Source organism: Thalia democratica, chromosome 8 (genome assembly GCF_965202585.1).
Source record: "Thalia democratica chromosome 8, ktThaDemo2.hap1.1, whole genome shotgun sequence".
Classification (NCBI taxonomy): domain Eukaryota; kingdom Metazoa; phylum Chordata; class Thaliacea; order Salpida; family Salpidae; genus Thalia; species Thalia democratica.
The window spans coordinates 19,600,498-19,621,647 of record NC_139172.1 but is presented as its reverse complement, the minus strand read 5'-3'; the positions used below and the strand labels follow the sequence as shown (position 1 = coordinate 19,621,647).

The following is a 21,150-nucleotide window of genomic DNA, read 5'->3' as shown; positions in this document are numbered from 1 at the left end:
ATAAAAACATACAATTAGAGTATGGAAAACAAAATCCATAGAACATAAATCAAAAAACACAAAAAGTTGTTTGAGAGGTGTGAGTTTGAAGAGTTTGTAGCACTAATACCCGGACGACCGTGCTTGGCTGGCCTGTAGGCCATTGCTAACTCTCCCGAGTAGTGTTCGATCATCTCGGGTTCGGTGACCATGTTTCTTCTGTGGGTCTTTACGCATTTTGGCCTCTCCATGGACTGACATTTCATCTTGGCCTTACTGAGCTGGGTGAGAAAATGTTCGTCCTTATTTGCAACTTCACGGTTGAATGCGCGTAGTTGGCGTGAGCAATGAAGTGTATCCATCTCCTTCCCGCTGTTTTTAAGGAGTTGCTCTAGATCGGCTCCCCTGTACTTGCGGAACTTTCTCCTTGTTCTGATAACTGGTGCTGCTTCTCACATGGTTGCAGTGTGCTTGTTTGTGTTTATAAAACTGAAAATAATATGTTGTAAATCACTTCAGAAAAGATTTAGAAAATTATTGAAAGTTTCAAAGGATATAAAACTGTGTTTATATAATCACATTTAAAATAAATACTTAAGCATATTACACTTATAATTTTTAAAAGATATACATCTAAAATACTTAAGTTATGACTGTAAAATATTGAAAAATGTTATAAAACATAAAAAAAACTTTTTTCATTTAGGTATGTATGTTTAATCTTTTCTTAAGAACTTGAATAACTTCTGTACTAATTGCATATAAAAGATACTCATTTGAAAACATAGTTTAAATTGAAAAAAAAAAGTTCAGTTCAGGGATTAACATAATTTTTTAATTGGAGGTGTATATAAAGAGTTTCATTAAGCTGTTGTTTATTGTCTTGATATCAATGATTTCATACGGTAAGCTCTTTTAAGTTTAAAATAATTAATGCATTTAATAAGTATAAAAATTCTGTTATTAATTATGTGTTTGAGCTGTAATGAAATATATTTGTTAAAGTTTTCTTAATAAAGTAGAATAAAATAAACTTGTGGAGTATTATAAGATAGTCTTGATGTTTTACGGTTTTTTCGAACTGAACTTTACAAATTGACTATTCTTAGTCATAACTACACTATTTGTAATTATCTTCAAAAAAATTGAAAAACTTATAATAAATTTTAGGATCTTATGTATTGCGGGAAAATGATAAAAATTTTATGTTGGTCTTTGAAGAGACATTTATAAGTTAAAATTTATGAAATAAATCTTATAAAACAGTTTTATAACTTTTATTGCACATACGAACTATATAAAACTATTAGAATTAGTAAATAACCGGAAACTTAAGTATTTAACCTTGGTGAAATACAAACACCACAGGTTTCTTATTACATTCAATATAAAGATTCAATATAGTACAATACAACTTATTCAGATAATTAATTATTTTACCTAACAACTATAATGCTCTTTAGTATTTTATTTTTTTAATTTTAATGTTTTTAAGTTCTACATATATATATACTTATTCTCTCTCTCTCTATATATATATATATATATATATAATTAAAATACACAAAATAAAATTTTGCTTGGGACAGCTGTTTCTGCGTTTAATACGCGTCTTCAGCCAAGTTTTATTCAATGAAAAGCAAACTTGTAAGTACATCAATAAAATTATACAAAATTAGGTATTACGTAATAATAGATAGTTGATTTTAGACAAAATTATTAACATAGTTTTTAGATAAATTGTTTACGATAATGTATGCAGCCAGTTTGTAATTCGTTTCTTTTGTTTAGAGATTCTGATTTATTAACTTTTAAAATTTCGATTTTTTCCGCATTACACAATTTACATCCGTTTTTTAAACTATATTTACTTTTCGTTCTTGTTAATATTTCCCACTGAATTTTAAAATTAACTTCGTTATTTTTTAGTTTCCAAATGTACTGCGATAAAGTTGTCGTATTTTTATGTTTTTCTTGTTTGAAGCTGTACTTGTGCTTTGTGTAGCGATTCTTGAACGATAGTCCAGTCGAGCCAACATAAAACTTGGTCTGGTTTTCAGTTATGACTGTAGCTTTATATATAATATTTTCCATTAAGCAACTTGCATTTACCGGGCATTCTTGTTTTTTGCAGTCACACATTCGCCTCTCTTTGTCCTGCGTGTCTAACATCTTTCGATTGTGTGCCATTATAATTGTTTCGTGTTTGGCATGCAGGAGTAGGACACTTTTAATTTTTCCTGTTAAAAACTTTACAATATGGATGGTTTTCAGTAAAGTTATTGTCCACAATTTCTAGGAAGCGCTTCCCAACCCGTGTTGCCAAACTTTTGCAAAATGGAGCGTTGAAATATAGAATATTTCTTCTCCTTTTTTTCTTGTTCTTACCCTTCTCGCTTTTGTGGCTATAGGCTAACTCGTGATCGTACCCACTTTCTCTTATAGCTTCCTGGTATTGTTGGGTTGTTTCCTTAAAAATGCTTTGACTGCTAGAAATCTTCTGGAGGCGGTTATTCACTGCCATCGGTATGTGTTTTAACACATGCTCTGGATGGTTTGACTTGCTATTCACATAAACCGTATGAGCATTTGGTTTTCTATACGGCTTATGACTTTCATTTTGAAGATCTAAAGTAACATCTAAGAAGTCTGTTACAAACAGATTGGCTTCGATGGTGACATCAAAACCAATGTTTTTAAAGACTTTTCTTAGATGTTTGACTTTTCTCTCCATATCTGGTCCCGGTAGAATGTCCACCACTGCTAAACTATCGTCACGGTATATACCAAAGTTACCATCTCTAAAAATTTTTTCCTTCTTCAATATATCTAAAATATATAGGCCAACCAGTTCGCAAATTTCTGCTCCATGAAAGCTTCCCATTGGTACATCAAAGCTGTTCTTGTTATGCTTTTTCGACCATGGTTCACCCTCGTGGAACAGTACTGATTTACAGCAATGTCTGATTAGATCTTTTTCATTTTCCGTGATTTTAGTTAGGTCTGCAGCAAATTTGAAGGAGTTTTCCAAAATTGTTGCTGAGATTGCTGGATAAAAGCTCACTATATCAAATTTGATAAACCTTGAAGTTGATTTATTGCTTAAGTTATTGAACCACTTCAATACCTCATAAGTATTTTTCCATTGTATTAAACTACTTTTTGTTCTTATAAAGTTGTTGATCTTATCTAAATTTGTTTTTGCAGGTTTGCCTATAAAAGTTTTAGCCGGATTAATTATTCTACAACTTAGTTTAGCTGGGAAGTTTGGTTTATGATCTTTTAAAGTAATGTAACATTGTTGTTGAGAAAGTTTGGGAATTTTACTTTTTATTTTGTTTTTCAAAACTATTTCCTTTGCTTCATTATTAATTTTTTCGATGAGACTTTTTTCCGATTTTTGTATGTAGATGTGATGTTTTCTGTAATTAATTTCTTATACTTATCCGGACTAATTTTGTATAGGCTGTGAGATTTATCTGCAAAAACAAAAACTTTTTTTGTGGACCTTATTTCCTTTAAGTCTTTGTTAGGTTTGCGGGTAAAAGAATTTTGTATTTTCGGAATTTTAAATTATTTATTAACTCGTAAAGGTCGTTTTCAAAATTTGTTAAAAGTTCATCCTCGGGAGCTCGTTTTTTTGTTGGAAATAAGCCGTCATAATCTTAAACTTTAGCTTCTGTGTTTTCATCCCTTAAATGGAATACTTTCCATCTCATTTTAGTTATCAGTTTATCTACTTTTTCGTACGTTTTAATTTTGAACTCTTTATTACTACTACTTATTGGTATGCTCTTTAATGAATAATTGAAGTTTATAGGTCTTAAGTCGTGTATACTTTTAATCATCTTCAAAACTTTAGAGACTCAGCTTAATAAAAAAAGCGAGAAACTTCTTACTTGTTTTTTGAAGTCTGTTGATGGTGAGAGAGGCTCTCCACTTTTCGTAGGTGCCAAAAATATATATATATATAAATATCTACTATTACTATGAATATTCTTTTTTATTTTATGTTTAATCTTTTACAGTGTTATAACATTTAATCTATTATCTTACACATTTATTGTAATTATAACTATTTAAAGTACTTTTAATTAGTTTTAGAGATATAAGTTTTTCGGAACAATATTTATTATTTTAATTTTACATGAAGTAATTTTACGTTTAAAATTTTTACTGCTTAAATATCGAACCAGTTAGTTGTCATAGTAAAAAAAAATATTAACACTGCAGTTCTCATTTAAAATTTTACTTATAATTCCTAAACTTGTTTGACTTAGTTGCTAGTGTACTATAGGCTAAATTATTGCTATATGTATTTAAGCTAAGGAAATATCAATTCTTTAGAAATATATAAAACTTATTTAATTACTGTAACAAAGAATATCGAAAATTTCATAGTTTTTTTAATCAAAAAAAAAACTAAAAGTACTGTGGCCTGTTTTTTTTCAATAGCTCTTTTGGTAGTTACCAAATTTGTATAACTAATTTAACAAATAATTATATTGTTGTTTTATTCTTAATGTTTTAAAAAATGATTTTTTTGAAAATTTCTTAATTTATATTACTTTTAAAATCTGCATAGAATTGTTATAACAAGTATATAGAATCATTGTTATTACTTGTAAACAACCAAAACCTACACTATTTAACTTAAATGAAAAACAATACCACAGAGATTATTTTAAATACAACAAAGTTAAACGTATAAAGACAAGTAATAATCCTACTTCAAATATACTTTGTCCATCATAAGTTGAATGGTATCAAATAGAAATATTTCTACATTAATAATTTTTTCCACAATAATTTCTTATGTGATAGTCAACTATTTTAACCTTCATTCTCGTTTTTAAATTGGATTTCTTTGATTTAGAATACTTTTAGTTAGTCTTTGAGTTTTAAGTTTATGTGGTATTTAGCAAATATAATTTTATAATCCATTACTTTTGAGAAAAACAATTACTAAGTTTCACTGCAGAGCAGATTTTCAAATTGTAGTTCTGTAGTAAAATATTAATGGTGAAAATGACAAATAATTAAAAAATAGTTTGAATTATTTTTTTTTACAAAAAAAAAAATAATAAATTAAGAATTATATTGATGCTAAACAACCTTTAATTTAAAAACTATTAAGTTATAGTCCATAAAAAAATACAATTAAACCATGGTATAACCGTGGGGTATTGATATCTGATGGATTTTAAAAATCTTCCTTGTGGATAGTTTACTGTGTCTTATTTATTTGTTTTGAGTAAAATCGATAGATATGAGATATTTAAGTATAAATTAATACTGATTTGAAATCAATTTTTTCTGATATTATAGTACAAGAAATAAACGAATAAATTTAGTAACACTTTCAAAGTTGAAATGTAAGGTACTATAAACGATAAGTTTAATAGCTAATTTACTTGTAGCTTCAAAAAACTTAACTCTTTTCAATTAGTTTAGACAAAACAATTATGCTTAAGGTACAAAAAGTTAGTTTTTAGGAGACAAACTTTCACAAACCATTTCTGACTTTAATTAGTAGATATGTCAGATTAAAACTGAATGGTAATATTGTCTATGAAGGAATTACGTCGAAAAAAGCATGAGTTAAAATATGTTATTTACTTGAAACTTAATTTCCAAAGTACTTAATTTAATTTTTTACTTTGGCAAAAAGAACATTTTTGTTTAATTTTTACCTCAGAGTAGAATATTTTATAGCAAGCTAAAACTAGTAAATAAAGTAAAATTTCTTTGACTGCTAAAAATTTCAAAATTGTTCTCTTTAGCTTCTTTATTTTTGCACGAGTATCAACGATTGAAAAAATAACTGGTCATTTTTATACCTCAGTTATGAATTTTAGGATTTTTTGTTGTGTGCATGAATTATAAAGTATATGTCAACATAACAAAGTGATAGTGTAAGGGAAATTTTATAAGTCAGTGTGCGATAAACTGCAAAAAGGCGTTTATCAAAATTAGTTTAGGATAACTTTGAAAGAAAAATGAAAAAGATTTTTATTAGATGCATTGCCATTGACGAAATGTTACTCTCTTAATGTCAAGTTGGAGTAAGTTTATAATAAATGTTTAATTTAAACTAAACTATAAGAACCAAAACTTTGAAAATAAACAAAAATTAAACTTTATTAGACTAAAATTGTATAGAAAACTGCTAAAATATAACCCAATTCTTAGGTAATATACTTTTTATATAAGTAAAGTGTATTGACCGACGAAAAAAGCGCTTAAAATATTTTGTCTTAGGTCCTAGTGCACGAAAAAACCTAACGGTTATTGAGTCGCACACCACTTGGATACCTTTTAACGTTTTGTCCAGGACAAGCTTTCTATATATATAGTTTTCTTTGTAAATAAGTATCGTTTTAGTTTTGTAAATTTTAGTATATAATTTGGTTTATTTTAAATTCCTCTTATTTGAAAAACAAATAAAGCACGTTAAGTTAAGTTTCTTTTTAATTTTGACAATTATTTTTAAGCCAGATGTTATTTGCCAGCCAATTTCCAACGGTTTATTAGAAACGGGAGCGGGATTATGGGTCGACTCTTGGCCAAGTAACCTTTGACTCTGAATACGAAAACTCTTTGCTCGAGTTTGAATCATTGTGTCCGGCAAACTGCCAACACCAGACATATTATTTTGTTATAATGGTGAATCGTATAAATAAATAAAAACTCCTTAATAACTATAATTAGTTTTAGTACAGAACATAAAATAATTGAGACTAATATATATTGTTTATGAAATAAACTCCCAGTAAATTAAATAAAGTTGTAAAAAGAATTTAATAATTACTATATGATGAAAGACTTAAAGAATAAACCAGTTTTTACCAAAAAAAAAGATTAGAGTACATATATAAATTTGGCCAGTAACACACTAAACAACTTAGGTTAAAATAACTGTTATTAAACTTTAATCTCTTTTATGAAAAAACAGAGATGTTAGTATAACTCGTCAAATATCACACTGAAAAAACTTACGTTTCAAAAAATTACTAAAACTTTATAAGAACTGTTATTAAAAAAAACGTTCTTATTATTTAAAAGTGAAACAAAAAGTGTATAAACAACTAGCAGCAAACTGTTCTAATTAGGTAGGTTCACTTTGACCTGTTGTGCTGGGAAACCCGCAGCCGCTGTTTTTTTGAAGTTTTGATTGCACGTTCACACGTTAGTTTTCACATTTATTGCCGCGCAAAGATACGCTCTTGAAAATAATCCCGGGGGGTACTCGATTTTTCAGTACGTTAGATCTTAAAGGAGCTTTTTACCCTTCCACCCGAACTCTTAAAAGCATGCTGCGACCATAACTAATTGCGGGGTCTTTGTCCCTAAGGTGACTTATTTTGGCTTGCGAAATGCGCCAACACGTTTCCAGCAATTCATGGATTATATCATGTCCTCATGTAGGGCCTTTACTTTTATTTATTTAGACACAATTATTGTTATTTTTAGATTCTGTGGACAGTCATATTGCCCATTTAAAACATAAAAAATGATAAACTTCATCGAGCAACGGTTTATTTTTAAACAAAGCAAAATGTTCTTTCGCGGAAACTAAGGTAGGTTTTTTAGTCATGGAATCTAAGGTCGAAGTAAGCAAAATACATAGTTATTTAATGACAAAAGTACGCTCAAAATGTTTGGTCCCAGGACATGGTGCACGATAAAACCTTACGGTTAGCGAGTCGCACACCACGGATACCTTTTAATAAAAATAAGTGAAAAAGGGTAATCGGAATGATCAACTATTACCATAGATTTATACCAAACTTAGCCGAAGTAACGACACCGCATAATTGATCTAAGGCAAGCAGTATGAAATTTATTAAACTTACTCACATCAAAGTATGTCATGATACAACAGCTCTGTTAGTTGAAGCAGCGAAGTTAAGCTATGAAGACCACACAAAACACCTTAACCTCATCACGGACGCTTCGGAAAGTCGCTTGGGCGCATGTTGGAACAAGAAGGAAAAGTGGGGGAATGCAACGTTAAAAATGAACTTAACGTGCTTTGTTTTACTTTCTAATTAAGAGGAATTGAATAAGAAATCTAAATTGTATACTAAAATTTATTAAACTAAAACGATTTCACGAACGAAACTATTGAAAATTTATAAACTTTACTTTCTGGTGAACAAAACTCTTAAAAAACATAAAAAAACTATGACTGAAACACAAAAACAACTGAAAACTTAATTTCTATTTATAACGAAATCACTAATAAAATTTTAGTATAAGTTATGTTTAAAATGAAAAAATATAATGGACGCGAGTTCTTCAACCGGTCTTATGGCTACTAGTCCCATATATCTTGTCTTTATATACTATGGAGGTGTTACACACAAGATGCAACCACAGGGACTCGAACTCGGGATACTCGCCTGTATGTCAGATAATCAAGTTTCTAGACCTAGAGGTGACTGGTTACATGACTATTTAAATTCGGACAATTCAAATTTTGATAATTAAAGTTCTTAAAAAAAATTTAAAGGACTATATCTCAAAAAGTAACATATATTTGAATAAAAAAATACATATGTAGATCTTATTAGTATGTACAACCCACTTTTCTTTTTTGCAAAATCTTAAATATTTTTTAATGTATTTTTAAAGTAGTAAGAATAACTATGTTTTTTACTTTACTTTAGCCATATCTCAAAAATTATTTAATGTTTTGAAAAAAGAAAAAATGGCTTGCAGATATTGTTAGGACATACATATATATTTTTTATACTTGACAAATATACATTACTTTTTTAGTCGTGGCAATTTCAATTTATTTTTAAGAATTTGAATTGTCCGATCTTGAATTCAAAGAAGCAATTAATGTTTTTTTTTCAATTTTAAGTTGAAATAAACTTATTTGTTTAGAATAATATCTTTTGTTGTTTGGCAAAGTTTCGAATGTTTTGGAGCAAGAAAAATACATTTTACCTCGATTTTTTTTCGCGTTTAGTAAGCAATTCATTTTGTAAAAATTACTTTTTCATGACAATAACTTGTATATTTTTCAATGCGAATTTTTATTTAAATCAATTAGCTTAAAAATTTAAAAAAACAAGCCTGTAATGCTTCCTTTAAGAAAAAATATTTGATTTTGTATACAATTTTATTGCCAAAATCTTAACAAAATATCACGACTACATTCCAACAGACTTACAAGATAAACAAGTTGTTCATACATACTTATAATATTTGTTCATACATACTATTTTTGGTAACTGTTAACTAAATTAAACTATTAATAGTTTAATTTAGTTAACAGTTACCAAAATTAGCTTAAATGTTGGAAACTTATTTAAAACCGGCTTTAATTTACAATATCTGTATGTTTTTATGGTTGACATAATTATGCTTAAAATGCTGTAGTTTAGACATAAAATATTATTTGTAACATCTTTTTTTACTTATAACTTTAAAAGTTCATTTTTAAATTGTTTTAATACGTTTAAGATTAGTAATTTATTAATTCAACGTCAATAAAAATTTTCAAGCATAAAGTAACTTATCAAAGTTCTTATCAAAATCTTATCAAAGATATTTTTGGGGACAGGTCAATTTTTCACGAGTGACAGTTTTGCACGAAAATATAAAAGATTAATAATAAAAAAATAAATAAATACCGACAAAGGGTTAGGGGTAACAGTGATAGTAAAAAAAAGAAACGATGATATAAAAATGGGAAAAACAAATAAAATTAATATAAAAAATACCGACCAAGGGTAAGGGTTAGGGATAACATTGTTAGTAAAAAAAAATTATATAAAGTAAAATTCAAAAAAATAAAAGTATTAATAAGAAAAATAAGGTACCAATAAAGAGTAAGGGTTAGGGGTAGCAGTAATACTTAAAAAATAATAATAAAAAGAAGAAAAAAAAGATTACCGACCAAGGGTTAGGGGTAACAGTGATAGTAAAAAAAGATTAAAAAAGGAATTAAGTAAATTTATAGATTATATCAACTCGTGCAAAAATAATTTATTTATGTAAAAGTAACTTTTTGTGCAAAAGTGATCTTTCGTGCCAAAAAGTCCCTTCGTAATTTTTTGATACCTTCTCATTTATTTTTTACATATCAGATCCTCCAAAGTAGGACGCTTGAGTTATTTATGCGTAAAACTTTTAAATATGTCGGCTATTAAAAATGCAGCTCTTGTACATATAAAAGTAAAAAAATACAATAAATTTTCTAAAATTCAACTTACTTATTTTTTTCCGAATAGTCGTTTGCTCTAGGTTTAAAACTTATTAAGTTTTTATTCAATCAAAATAAAAACTATCATTATTTACATTTTTCGTGGTTCTGCAAAACCAGCAACCTTAAACTTAAATCTTACAAAGTTCGTCACATTTAATTAATTTTTACTTACTTGTTTTAACCTAACTAGTCTACTATGACTAATTTTCTAACGCGTTTTTATTTTATTGCCAAAGTGCGTAATGAGGTTATACAAACAATTCTATATTCAAATTCGTTGAGTACCAACTGTGTAGATAAACTATGTAACTAGTATAAAGATACCGATTAAAGTTAATTTTCGGATTGTTAAATTACTGTGAACTTGATAGTAAAACTAGACAAACTTTAAAATAAATCATTAGTAGAATAAGTCACAACAACCTAAGGTAGATAACTAATCTTGTGACTAAAGAATATTAGACAACACGTGTAATTGTATAAATTAGATACTACCTTAAAAAATAAAATGATTATATAAATTATAAGTAGTCTACTTGTTAAAATATAATAATATTTACAAATAAAGAACAGAACTAGGTTAAACAAAATTTTATTATAACATAATGCACTCAAACACACGTAATTTAGAACTAAAAAGTAGTAAAATTTAATTTGGTTTATAAAAACATTTCAGAAATTTGAGATAAAAGTAAACAACTTTTTCTAAAGTCATTACTAATATAAATATACAAAGCTTTCGACACTCATGTTTCAAAAAAATGAAAAATAGAGTTTTAAAGACGTTAATAGTTAAATTAAAGAAAATGACAACTCTTTGTCCTTCTAAAAACTCATTATAAATGGCTTTTATAGCATCAAATAATTTACGAAACCAAAAACACTATACAAAAGTTTATTAACTACAGTTAAACTGTAGTTTTTTCGATTTTCAGAACTCAAAAGCAGCAATAATTGTTCGTAGTAGAAACTATAACACACTAGATAAATGAACCTTTTTGTTTTAATAATCTTTAAAAGCTAAAACTTTTTTTCAAATGAAATATAAGTATATTTTATTTTAAAAGAATTAAACACATTTAACTCAATAATTCACTCAAAATTAACTTTATTTGAAGCGAACTCTTTGAAAAGTTTTTAAGTTTCAGCACTTACTTTGTCTTTATTAAAACTTTTTTTGATAACCTTTAATATTGCTAGCAAAACTATATAACTGATCAAAATACTTATAAGGTGTTCAATGAATGTTTACATAGTTGCTTATTATCGTGATTTGAACGATAATTTAGTTTTGTTGCTTCTGGTTGGGGGCATTGGAGGTGGAGGCTTTTTAATTGGTTTTCTTTCTCTGTAAAAAAGCTAATTTATTTTTAAAATACACATTTAAAGAAACTAGTCTGCTTAAAAAATAAGTTTTTTAATTCTAGAAACATTAAACTGTATAGTTTGTGCAATAAAAAATAAAGTGACGATATTTTAACGATAAAGTAACGATTAGTTTCTTATATTTTAGCTTTTATTTTTCAAATTAAAAAAAAATATACATAATACAAGATAGTAAAAGTTCGATAAAAACTGACAAAATTTATTGTAGTATTTTATGCTAAGATTTACTTCAACTTTTTAAGTTTTCACTGTAAAACAACTTTTAATACTTGGCATTATAATAAACTTTTATTTTAAAAACTTTTTTTGTTGTTTTTTTAATTGAGATTAACGCAAACGAAACTGATTTTAGTGGTAAAAAAAGGAAAAACATTTCGCTTAGTAAAAGTAGTAAATAACACTATATTGTACTTAATGTTTTGAATTTTATTACCTTTGGATTATATAAGTCAAAAACTTTGTACGCAGAAGTAGTTTAAGAAAAAATAGTGTTTTTTTTTTCTATTTGCTTAGTAATTGGTTAGTCATTAAAAAAAATTTGAAATTATTGGGGTATTTTTTTTTTGTTAAACTATGGTTAATGTTGATAAATTAACTAGTACTTGACTAAATTTTTTAGGTTATTGTTTTATCAGTATTATTTGTTCTCATTATTTTGCAGACAATAATGAAGGTATGTTTTTAATTATGTTGATTTTTTGTAGATTTAAATTAAACCTGGTCGTTTGAATACAATTCAAGACTACATTTGGTGGTGGTGGCAAGTCTTTTATGAGATCGTCTTCATTTACATTAACCTTTTTTGAAGCTTCGCTGAATTGTGCCTGTTTTTTTTGAATAAATTACGGTGTATAAAACATTTTAATACATCTATCATCATGTAGCAACATCCTAAGTTGAAAATGTTTGTGTTAAATTTATAACTAATCTTTAAAAGCTCTATACTGTTTTTAAAAATAAGCTTCTTACTTACTAAAATTTAAATAATTAAAAGACAAATCTGAAACATTTTAGCAAAAATAGTTTTTAATCACGTGTTTAAAGTACAATTTAAACAAACTAATTACTGACTTTGAACAAAGTTTTTTTTTGCGAAACTTCTAACACTTAAAAACGGTAAAAAACTTAAAGGTTGATTTTCATTTAGCATTATCAAAATTATTATTGATATTTAAACTTTTGATAAAAATCACGGCTTAAAACTCTTATCAATTGCAAACATCTCACCATGAGGTCGGAGAGAAACGCGGGAGGAGGCGGGAAATCTCCTACTTTGTAGTTGGTTTTCTGCTGCGACGAGTAGTAGCTTGTCAGCGGTGATTCTTTCTCTTGTTGGAGGAATTTATTCGCAGGCTTTTTGTTCTGTGGAGGAGGAGGTTGAAACTCCGGCGGAGGATTCGAGCTCGAGGACAGCCGGTTGTTGTTTTTGTTTTTGTTCTTGCTGTTATTGTTGTTGAAGGACGGCGGCGGCGGAGGAATGGAATATACCGGATCGCTTTCTTGGCTCGCTTCCTATAAGATTTATTTTCGTTTAATTATAATAATAAAAAAATTTTTTTGTATTCATCTAATTCAGAGTTCCTAAGATTTTTTCTGAAAACTATAAAAAATGATAACACTCCTTCCCCCACTCGTAACGAAACCCAGAATATCTAGTGTAAATTCAAGTTTTCCCATAAATTGAACTTTTGTGCATAAGAACTTTATTGGCTCCTAAATATAAACCCCTAAATATTTAGTATAAGATTCAAATTTCTCGTGAAATGTATATGAGGACTTTTATGGCCTTTTTGCAGCTTATCGCCTGACTTACTAAGATGACTTACTTTGAGAAACCTCGATCTTTATGTTTTAATTAATAGCTAAAGTTATTAAATCTTGATGATTTACAAGATTAAGAACTTAGTTTTTTTGGTAAGAAAAGAAAATTGTTAAAAAATAGGTCAGCTTTTAGTTAAAACAGTCAAGTGAGAATTATTATATTACAGGGAGAATACTTTTAAAACAGCAAAAACAATTAACTTATACCTTATCCTTTATTAACTTATTCTAATTTACATAGAATTTTATAACTTTTCAAAATTATAAAATATGAATAAGATAGTGGTGTATTGAAATTAAAGAAGAAAGCAATTGGTTTATTACTTTTTCTTTTGTTTTTATTAAAACTCTTATTTAAACAGCTGTTCTGTTAATGATTAATTATATATATATATTTGTTTTTAAATCTAAAATTAGCTATGAGAACTTATATCTTTAGTCTATTCTTAAGAAAATTTACAATTTGTTTGAAAAACTTTACGATAGTTACATAAAAGTCAACTGAACGGCTAAGTAAATTTTAAAATTCAAAAAAAATAAAACATACAAATATATTTCAATTGAGTTCTTTAAATAAAAGACTTAGTAAAGCTACAAGCATGTATTCTTAAAAGTTTTTTTTTATAAAACTGATTGTTTTTGTATACAGTGTTGTTAAAAACAAAAATGATGTCACAATTCGTATAACAAATGTAACTTCAACTATAATCATTACAAACTTTCTTTTTGTCTAAACAATTTAGCAGTTTTTTTTCAAGCGAGTAAGTCCAAAATTTCAAACATTTTCTAACTTTTATAAAGTATACATTACTGTTCAATTTTGGACTTTTCATATTCTTACAAAACTTTAAAAGGCTACATCTCAAAAAATATCTTAGTTTTGAAATAAATAAAATACTCGCAGCGCATATACATTTAATTAATAAAATTATGACCTAAAAATCTAATTGAAAAAAAAAAACAGATAAAATTTTTAGATACTAAAAACAACCGTAACAAGTTTAAAATCTTCTTTTAATCGAATTTTAAATAATAATAGTAATAAAAATGTCATCTAGGTCTAATCAACAGAACTAAAACATTTTTTTAAATTTGAAAAAAAGTCATTAAACGGTGTTATTCACACTAACTAAATTTATTAGAATTCAAAATGTTGTAATATGCAATCATTTATAGTACAGCATTTTACAAACAACCAACCATGTTTGGCACTCCTTCGTACTGTGGCTTCAAACTCCACCAACTTTCTTGACCGCCACCTTGTGGTTGGTTTGTACCAGCTTGTTGCTGCTGCATAGCGTGGATTGATTGTTCTCTTTTTGATGGCGTTCTAGCTCGATTCTGTTTTTTCAACTTTTTATTATTTGATAAAAAGTTATAAGTTTAAGCTGAATGATTGAAATTAATGTACAGACTTTTTTAAATATGTATTTGTTCAGACTTTTTTAAGTAAGGTCATAGTTGACATTCGACCAAAGTTTTGTTAAAAGGTTTCTTTTAAAAGTAGTTGCTTTTATAAAACTGTTTGTTTTTATTATACAAAACTTACTTATCATTATTAAAAAATGTTTACTTTGTAGATTTAGATAATTTTTGGTATTAAAGCTGTTCAATGTGAATTTTGTATAGTTGTTAAAATTTCACTAACTAGGCTAATAAATAAGTTTGCACACTTTAAGAAAAATACTTTAGAAGTTTTTCGTTTAAGATTAACCAGGAAGCTAAAGTTTTGTTAATTGCATATCAAAGCTACAGTTGTAACTAAATTGTATATATTTCTATTTCCATTTAAAAACCAACACGTAAAGTATTAAAACATATGTCTTATTATCATTTCTAACTACTAACATTGTTATAAAAATTATTTACACATCACCATTGATGTTCCCATAGTTTCAAGTTTTTTAATTTTTTAATAACGATAAAGTATGTTTTTTTTAAGTTCAAAAATATTAAACAAGCTTTATTTCTAAAATATAGTTTTATTCAAATTTAATCACTATAAGCTTTCAAGTTTGTTTATGTAACAACAGATTAAATTTACACGATTTAACTATTTGAGGTTAAAATAAAAAATACAAGTTAGTATTATATATCCATCAAAACATTATATAAACTAAAACTGTTAACCGTTTATGTCAGAAATAACTGTATCATTTCAAAAGTAATTTTTATATAATTAATTCAATTAGTTTTAATTTGAGATCTAACTTAACGTAACTAAAGCACATTGAACACAATCATTAAGTTAATCAGTTATAAAATAAATTGTTCTATTTTATTGTTTAAGTTGTTTTAAAACAAAAAATCAGCTCATCTTTGCTAAAAGGACGAAGTTTTTCCTATTTTCACAAATTCGTCTGTTTCTGCTATAATGTATACAAAATGTAAGCAACCATCTTCTTTTAAAATCCAGTTACCATAAAAAAATTCTACTTTACATTCTTTTACAGTTTTTTTTACCGTTCTAGAAAAAGCTTGTAACACTAAACATTTAGAACTATGATTACAAACTTTTCAAACAAAATGTTTGTTTTGTTATTTACTTATTTATATCAAGTATATAAAATATCAAATAATAACTATCTTTAAAGAGCTATGCACACTTGATGATGATGTTATGCAAGACAAAAATAAACTTTGATTTTTATACATTTTGAGAAACTAAAACGTAAAGTGCAGTGTTTATAATTGTTGAAATAACTTATGATAACGTTTAAGTGTCTTTCAATTTAATAAACTATTCTTGCAAATCTTATCACAAAGTAATTACTATTTATTCTGATTTGTTTTTGTGTAATCATGTTAAAGATTAAAATCACTGTTGAAAACCATTTAAGACTTGGCAATCTAGATAATTTTCTTGTAATTATATTTAAAGTATATAGAATTAGGTTATATTTTAAAGTTATGCAATATTTCTTATTCTAAGATTTGATTAAAACAAATAATATTAAATGAATTTTTAGAAAAAGTATCGCTTAAAATTTTTAAGGTGTAATATGTTAAAGACCAAAACAAACGTAGACTGCCGAAAAATAATCAAAAATATTGGGTGTACTAAATTTTATTAAACTTAAGCGTTTATCTGCCAAATAAGATTGTACTGTTTAGCAAATTATGTGATAACTATAATCTACTAACAAAAACAAATAGTTAAGCTTGAAAAATACTTGTACAAAATAGTTTTTAAACGTTTTTTAAAGTAATTCATTAGTTTTTCAGACATTTTTAAAATGTAAAGTCTTGTTGAGCAGCTTTACGCGTCAGTTTAACAAAGTTTCATGTACCTCATTAGAGGCAATTAAAACAAAAAGTCTTAATTTGAAGTTGGCTTTTTTATAAATAAAAACTACATAAAATTCTAGCAATTTGTTTCATAAGCAAATTTTACAAAAGTCTAGTAGAGTTTTTTTATAATCTAGCAGTGATAAAAAATTTTATAAGTTGATAATAACTTGTTGATAACTTAGTTTGTACTTGAATTATTTTTACGACATATGACTTATTAGTGTCAAAAGAAAAATAATTCTATGAACTTTTTAGATATTAAAATTAAGGCTAGTGAGAAATTTGATTATTATACTAAAAAACCTATATGTATTGAAAATGTTTTGTAACAGTTTAATATTGTTTTTACCTTATTAATATAATCAACAAAAATCTGAGGATTAATTTTTAAACACTTTTTTTACTGTAACTTTTGTAGTGAAATTAATTGTTAATTTTTGTAATAAATGTAGAACTTTTATCATTTAAAAAGTACTTGAAAACTAACCAAAAAACTGAAGTACGTAAAAGTATTTTGAATTTCAAAATGAACAAAAAATAATAACTAGAAACAACAAGTTTTTAGAATCTGTACCTAAGAAACTGATAGAATTAATCGCATAAGACTTCCTGGGACTTCAATTATAAATATAACACTCAAATACTTGAGTTTATTTTGTCTGAATAATTTTAGTTTAGTCGCGACTAATCTTAGTAGACAGTGGAAGTAAAGTGCAAAGAATAACTTATTTAATTAGGGACTTTTTGATTATTATAGAAAATTTTCAAACTTAAGTATTTACTTGATTGTCATTAAAAAATTTCCAAACCGTTTTAAATGAGTAGAAAAGATAAATTAAAGCTATTTATATTTTTAGGATGGAAGTAAAAAATTACTTAAAGTGTACATTTTAAGTTTATTTTATGAATAAATTTGCTGTTAAGTTTAAAAAATATATATCTATGTTTCGCAAAAAAAAAAACAATTTCAATTTAGGTATGTTTAAATGTTAGGGGTACTGCTGATAATTCGTATTATGGCAAACATAAACTATTATAGAATTAGTTGTATAACATATGTTAATCTTTAAACCAAAGAGTACTACTTAAGGCTATTTTAAACATTTTATAACACATTTGTTTTAAGATATCTTTGAACATAAATACGTATATATTTTTAAAACAAACATTACTTTTTTTTATGATATTTAAAAACTATTGGACTAAATGTGTTAGTTTACACAAGATGCTATATACTATCTAAAAAATACTAATTTCTAAATACACTAATAGCTAAAGCTAAAAAAAACTACGTACGTTACAGTTTTTTTTTTCATCTTATAGATTTTTATTATAATTTTTTTTCTTAGATATACTTTAACTATTGAGATGATAATTATACATTTTATTTATGTAACTACTTGTAAATAACATAAGTTGAACAGTTGAGCTTTAGAACTAAAAGCAAAACAACTTATTTATATATTCTCAGCCTTAATTTCTTTTATCCACTATTTAACAGTTTTTGATTTTATAAATATAGTAAAAAAACTTTTTATTTTTTTTAACTTGCCATAAACTTTAAAATCTTCTTACAAAATTGTCTTAGCTATACCTAAATTTTATTACGACTTTGAAAAGTAGTAAATTATATAGGAATAACTTCTCCAGAATATAAATAGTTACATAATACTCATTTAACATTACTAAGTAACAAATATAAAGACATTTTGTACATTTTTTTTTGAATCTACATGAGATTGTAGAAATTTCTATATTTGTTAGCATAAAACTATGGATAAAAAATTTGTAATAAACTAATTATTATCTTTCTATCTAATATAGTATGAATTATATATAAATTATATAAATAAAAGTCATATTTATACTAAGAAACCAACGATCTAAGGTTAAAATTAATACTTTCATTTTTTTATTAATTTTGCATGCAACAGAAAAAACAAAACCATTTATCGCAAATCATTTATTTCGTGATTGCGAACAAATTAATTGAAAAAAAATCATTCCACAAACGTACTCAACAAAATTAGTACACTTTAACACATAAAAAAAAAGACATTTACATATTTTTTCGCAAAAGCAATAAATTTAAAAGTAAAAAAAAGTTTAATTTAAAAGGTTGTAAATGTTAACTCAGCTAAAAAAAAAGAGACAACCTAATATAATTTTAATGAGTGCACAAGATTTAAAAATGTTTTTTTATGTTTTATAAGGAACAAAAATAAGGCTTTGTTACTACAAGGCAAAGCATCAAGCATAAAAGTTAAATGAACACTAATATTTGGATTTATAAAGAGGTTCTTGTAGAATCATCGAAAAAAATTACTTTAAAAGAACGTACAACAAAAAGGCATTATCGGAGTTTGCAAAATGACCGAAAAGCGTTGAAAAAGTAATCTAAGCTCCACACCTTTCAAAAAAGAAGTTTAAAATTGGCAGAAAAGGCGCAAAGAACGCGAGCGAGTGACGACTTAATAACCCGACTCTTCCGTTTTGTTATATATATTGGCTCGACGCGCACTCAATTAACCACAAGGTTATTTTAAAAATATAAAGTAAAGAACAATAACAGGTTAACCTTCTTGATGCACGTTAGCATGCCTATTAATAAGTACAAGAAATAATTTAAACTGATTGAAATGTTATCCCAGTAAAATAAAAACATATTGTTCGATTATTAAATAAACACCGGCATAATTGTTTTTCTGAATAAAATTTTCAATTTTATTGCTGGAGCATTACGCCGTCGCCTAGTACTAAACTCTCGCAAAAACTCAATCATGATTAATTCTAAAGCAATGGCGTCTAATGTTACGTCACAATTATGCAACTAATTTGACTTCACACCGCCAACCTTTTCCAGCAGCTTGCGCCTTCTCATCGACATTCTGCCCATGGTGCCCAAGCCCGAGTCGACCTGGAAGTTTGGGAAAACAAAAAACTGAGTAACGTAAATTTCAATACGACAAGCATGCAAATTTTACCAATAAGCACTTGAAACTTATCTTTAGTAATTTATGTTAAAACAAAGATTTGAAACAGTAATAATTAGATAAGTTTGAAAAGGAATTTTAAAATCCTTAAATTTGATACACATTAGTAAAATTTTTATTAAGTTTTTATCTTTTGAGTATAAAAAGCACAAACTAAAAGCAACGCAGAAGCTGTTGCAAATGTAAAATAAAATAATTAGTTTGATAATATAAACTCATACACTAGCAAAAAATCATTGAACAGAAAATACTTTCTATATTGAAATCAAAATAAAAAGTTTAATTTTTTATTAGTTGTATATATTAACTTTTTACCTAATTTATTCACCGTACTAATTAATTTATAACTGATTCTTTATAGTTAGATTTTATATTTATTTTTTAAAGTCTTTAGTGAAGTTTTTCTTTTTGTTTAGCGTAGAAACTTAGTTCTTTTGGGAATAAAAGTTTTTTTTTTATTGGTCTTTGTGGTGATTTATTATGCCTAAAATATTAAACCTACATCTTTGATGCCAAATATTTTTTTAAAGTGCAACAGCTCTGATCCATAAAACTTAAATAAAAAAGAAAGATTTAATTTTGATAATACATAAAGCAAAACCTTAAAACTATAAAATTTTAAACATTTATTATTTACCTGGTATAAGCTTTTACTTTTTAAACAATAATAATCACTTATTTAAGGAAACTGCTGATGTTTTATAGTTGCAAGACATATGTGGTAAAAATTAAATAACTTTCAGTAAGTTTGATTGTTTCAAAACTTCTATCAGGTAAAATATAACTTTACATATTAAAACAATTATTTATTTTTGCGTATTTTAATAGAAGTTGTAAAATAACAATCTATACTTTTTTAACAATTCATAACTACTTTAAACGAATTATAAAGCTATTGAATACATGTTTTGAAATAAAAATTAGATTTAATTTATAAGTTTTTATCTTTTTAATAAAGTTAATAGAAAAAAGCTACATAATATGGAACAAATAGTTAAATATAAAATACTTTAATTTGTATACTAGGACAAAATAATTTTTTTTTTTTAATGTTTTGGTATAATGTAGTTAGAAAAAAAAATCTTAAACTGTAAGAATATTTACCTTGATTTGCAAAAAGAAAGAAATTATATAACATACTATAGAAATTTACATAGAAATAAAAAGACTTTTAAACCACAAGAGTTTTTAAAATACTAGTTTTTTTAACTATGTTGTATTTTTTTAATACTACAAACTATACTTGTGATTTGCATTGTTTTGCAAGAAAAAATGCAAGAAAAATTTTCTGAAATTTAATTTTTACTGTTAGCCTATAAACTATTTCACTAACTAAAGAGCAACAAAAAGTAAATTCATATTACTTTAAATTAAAACAGATGTAAACTATAAAAGTTTATTAATAACTTACTTATTTCACACTTTGTAGTACATATATTAGAACTGGTTTGTTAGATC

General features: G+C 26.1%; 1 protein-coding gene across 5 annotated transcripts in view; it reads right to left on the bottom strand.

Moving 5' to 3' along the window:
- Window positions 1–10,814: 10,814 nt before the first annotated feature.
- The window catches only part of LOC145841996 (uncharacterized), a 29,628-nt gene continuing 19,292 nt past the window's right edge, over window positions 10,815–21,150 (bottom strand). For 3 of the 5 annotated variants that reach the window (XM_082949328.1, XM_082949329.1, XM_082949331.1), the window contains 5 exons: window positions 19,554–19,616; window positions 14,609–14,749; window positions 12,815–13,099; window positions 12,305–12,411; window positions 10,815–11,549 (listed from right to left, as the gene is read on the bottom strand). In XM_082949328.1, the coding sequence (XP_082805454.1) occupies window positions 11,465–11,549; window positions 12,305–12,411; window positions 12,815–13,099; window positions 14,609–14,749; window positions 19,554–19,616 (681 nt within the window). In that variant the 3' untranslated portion in view covers window positions 10,815–11,464. Of the gene's footprint in view, window positions 11,550–12,304; window positions 12,412–12,814; window positions 13,100–14,608; window positions 14,750–15,741; window positions 15,778–19,553; window positions 19,617–21,150 lie in introns of those variants that run through there. The other 2 variants (XM_082949330.1, XM_082949332.1) reach the window with 2 other exon arrangements.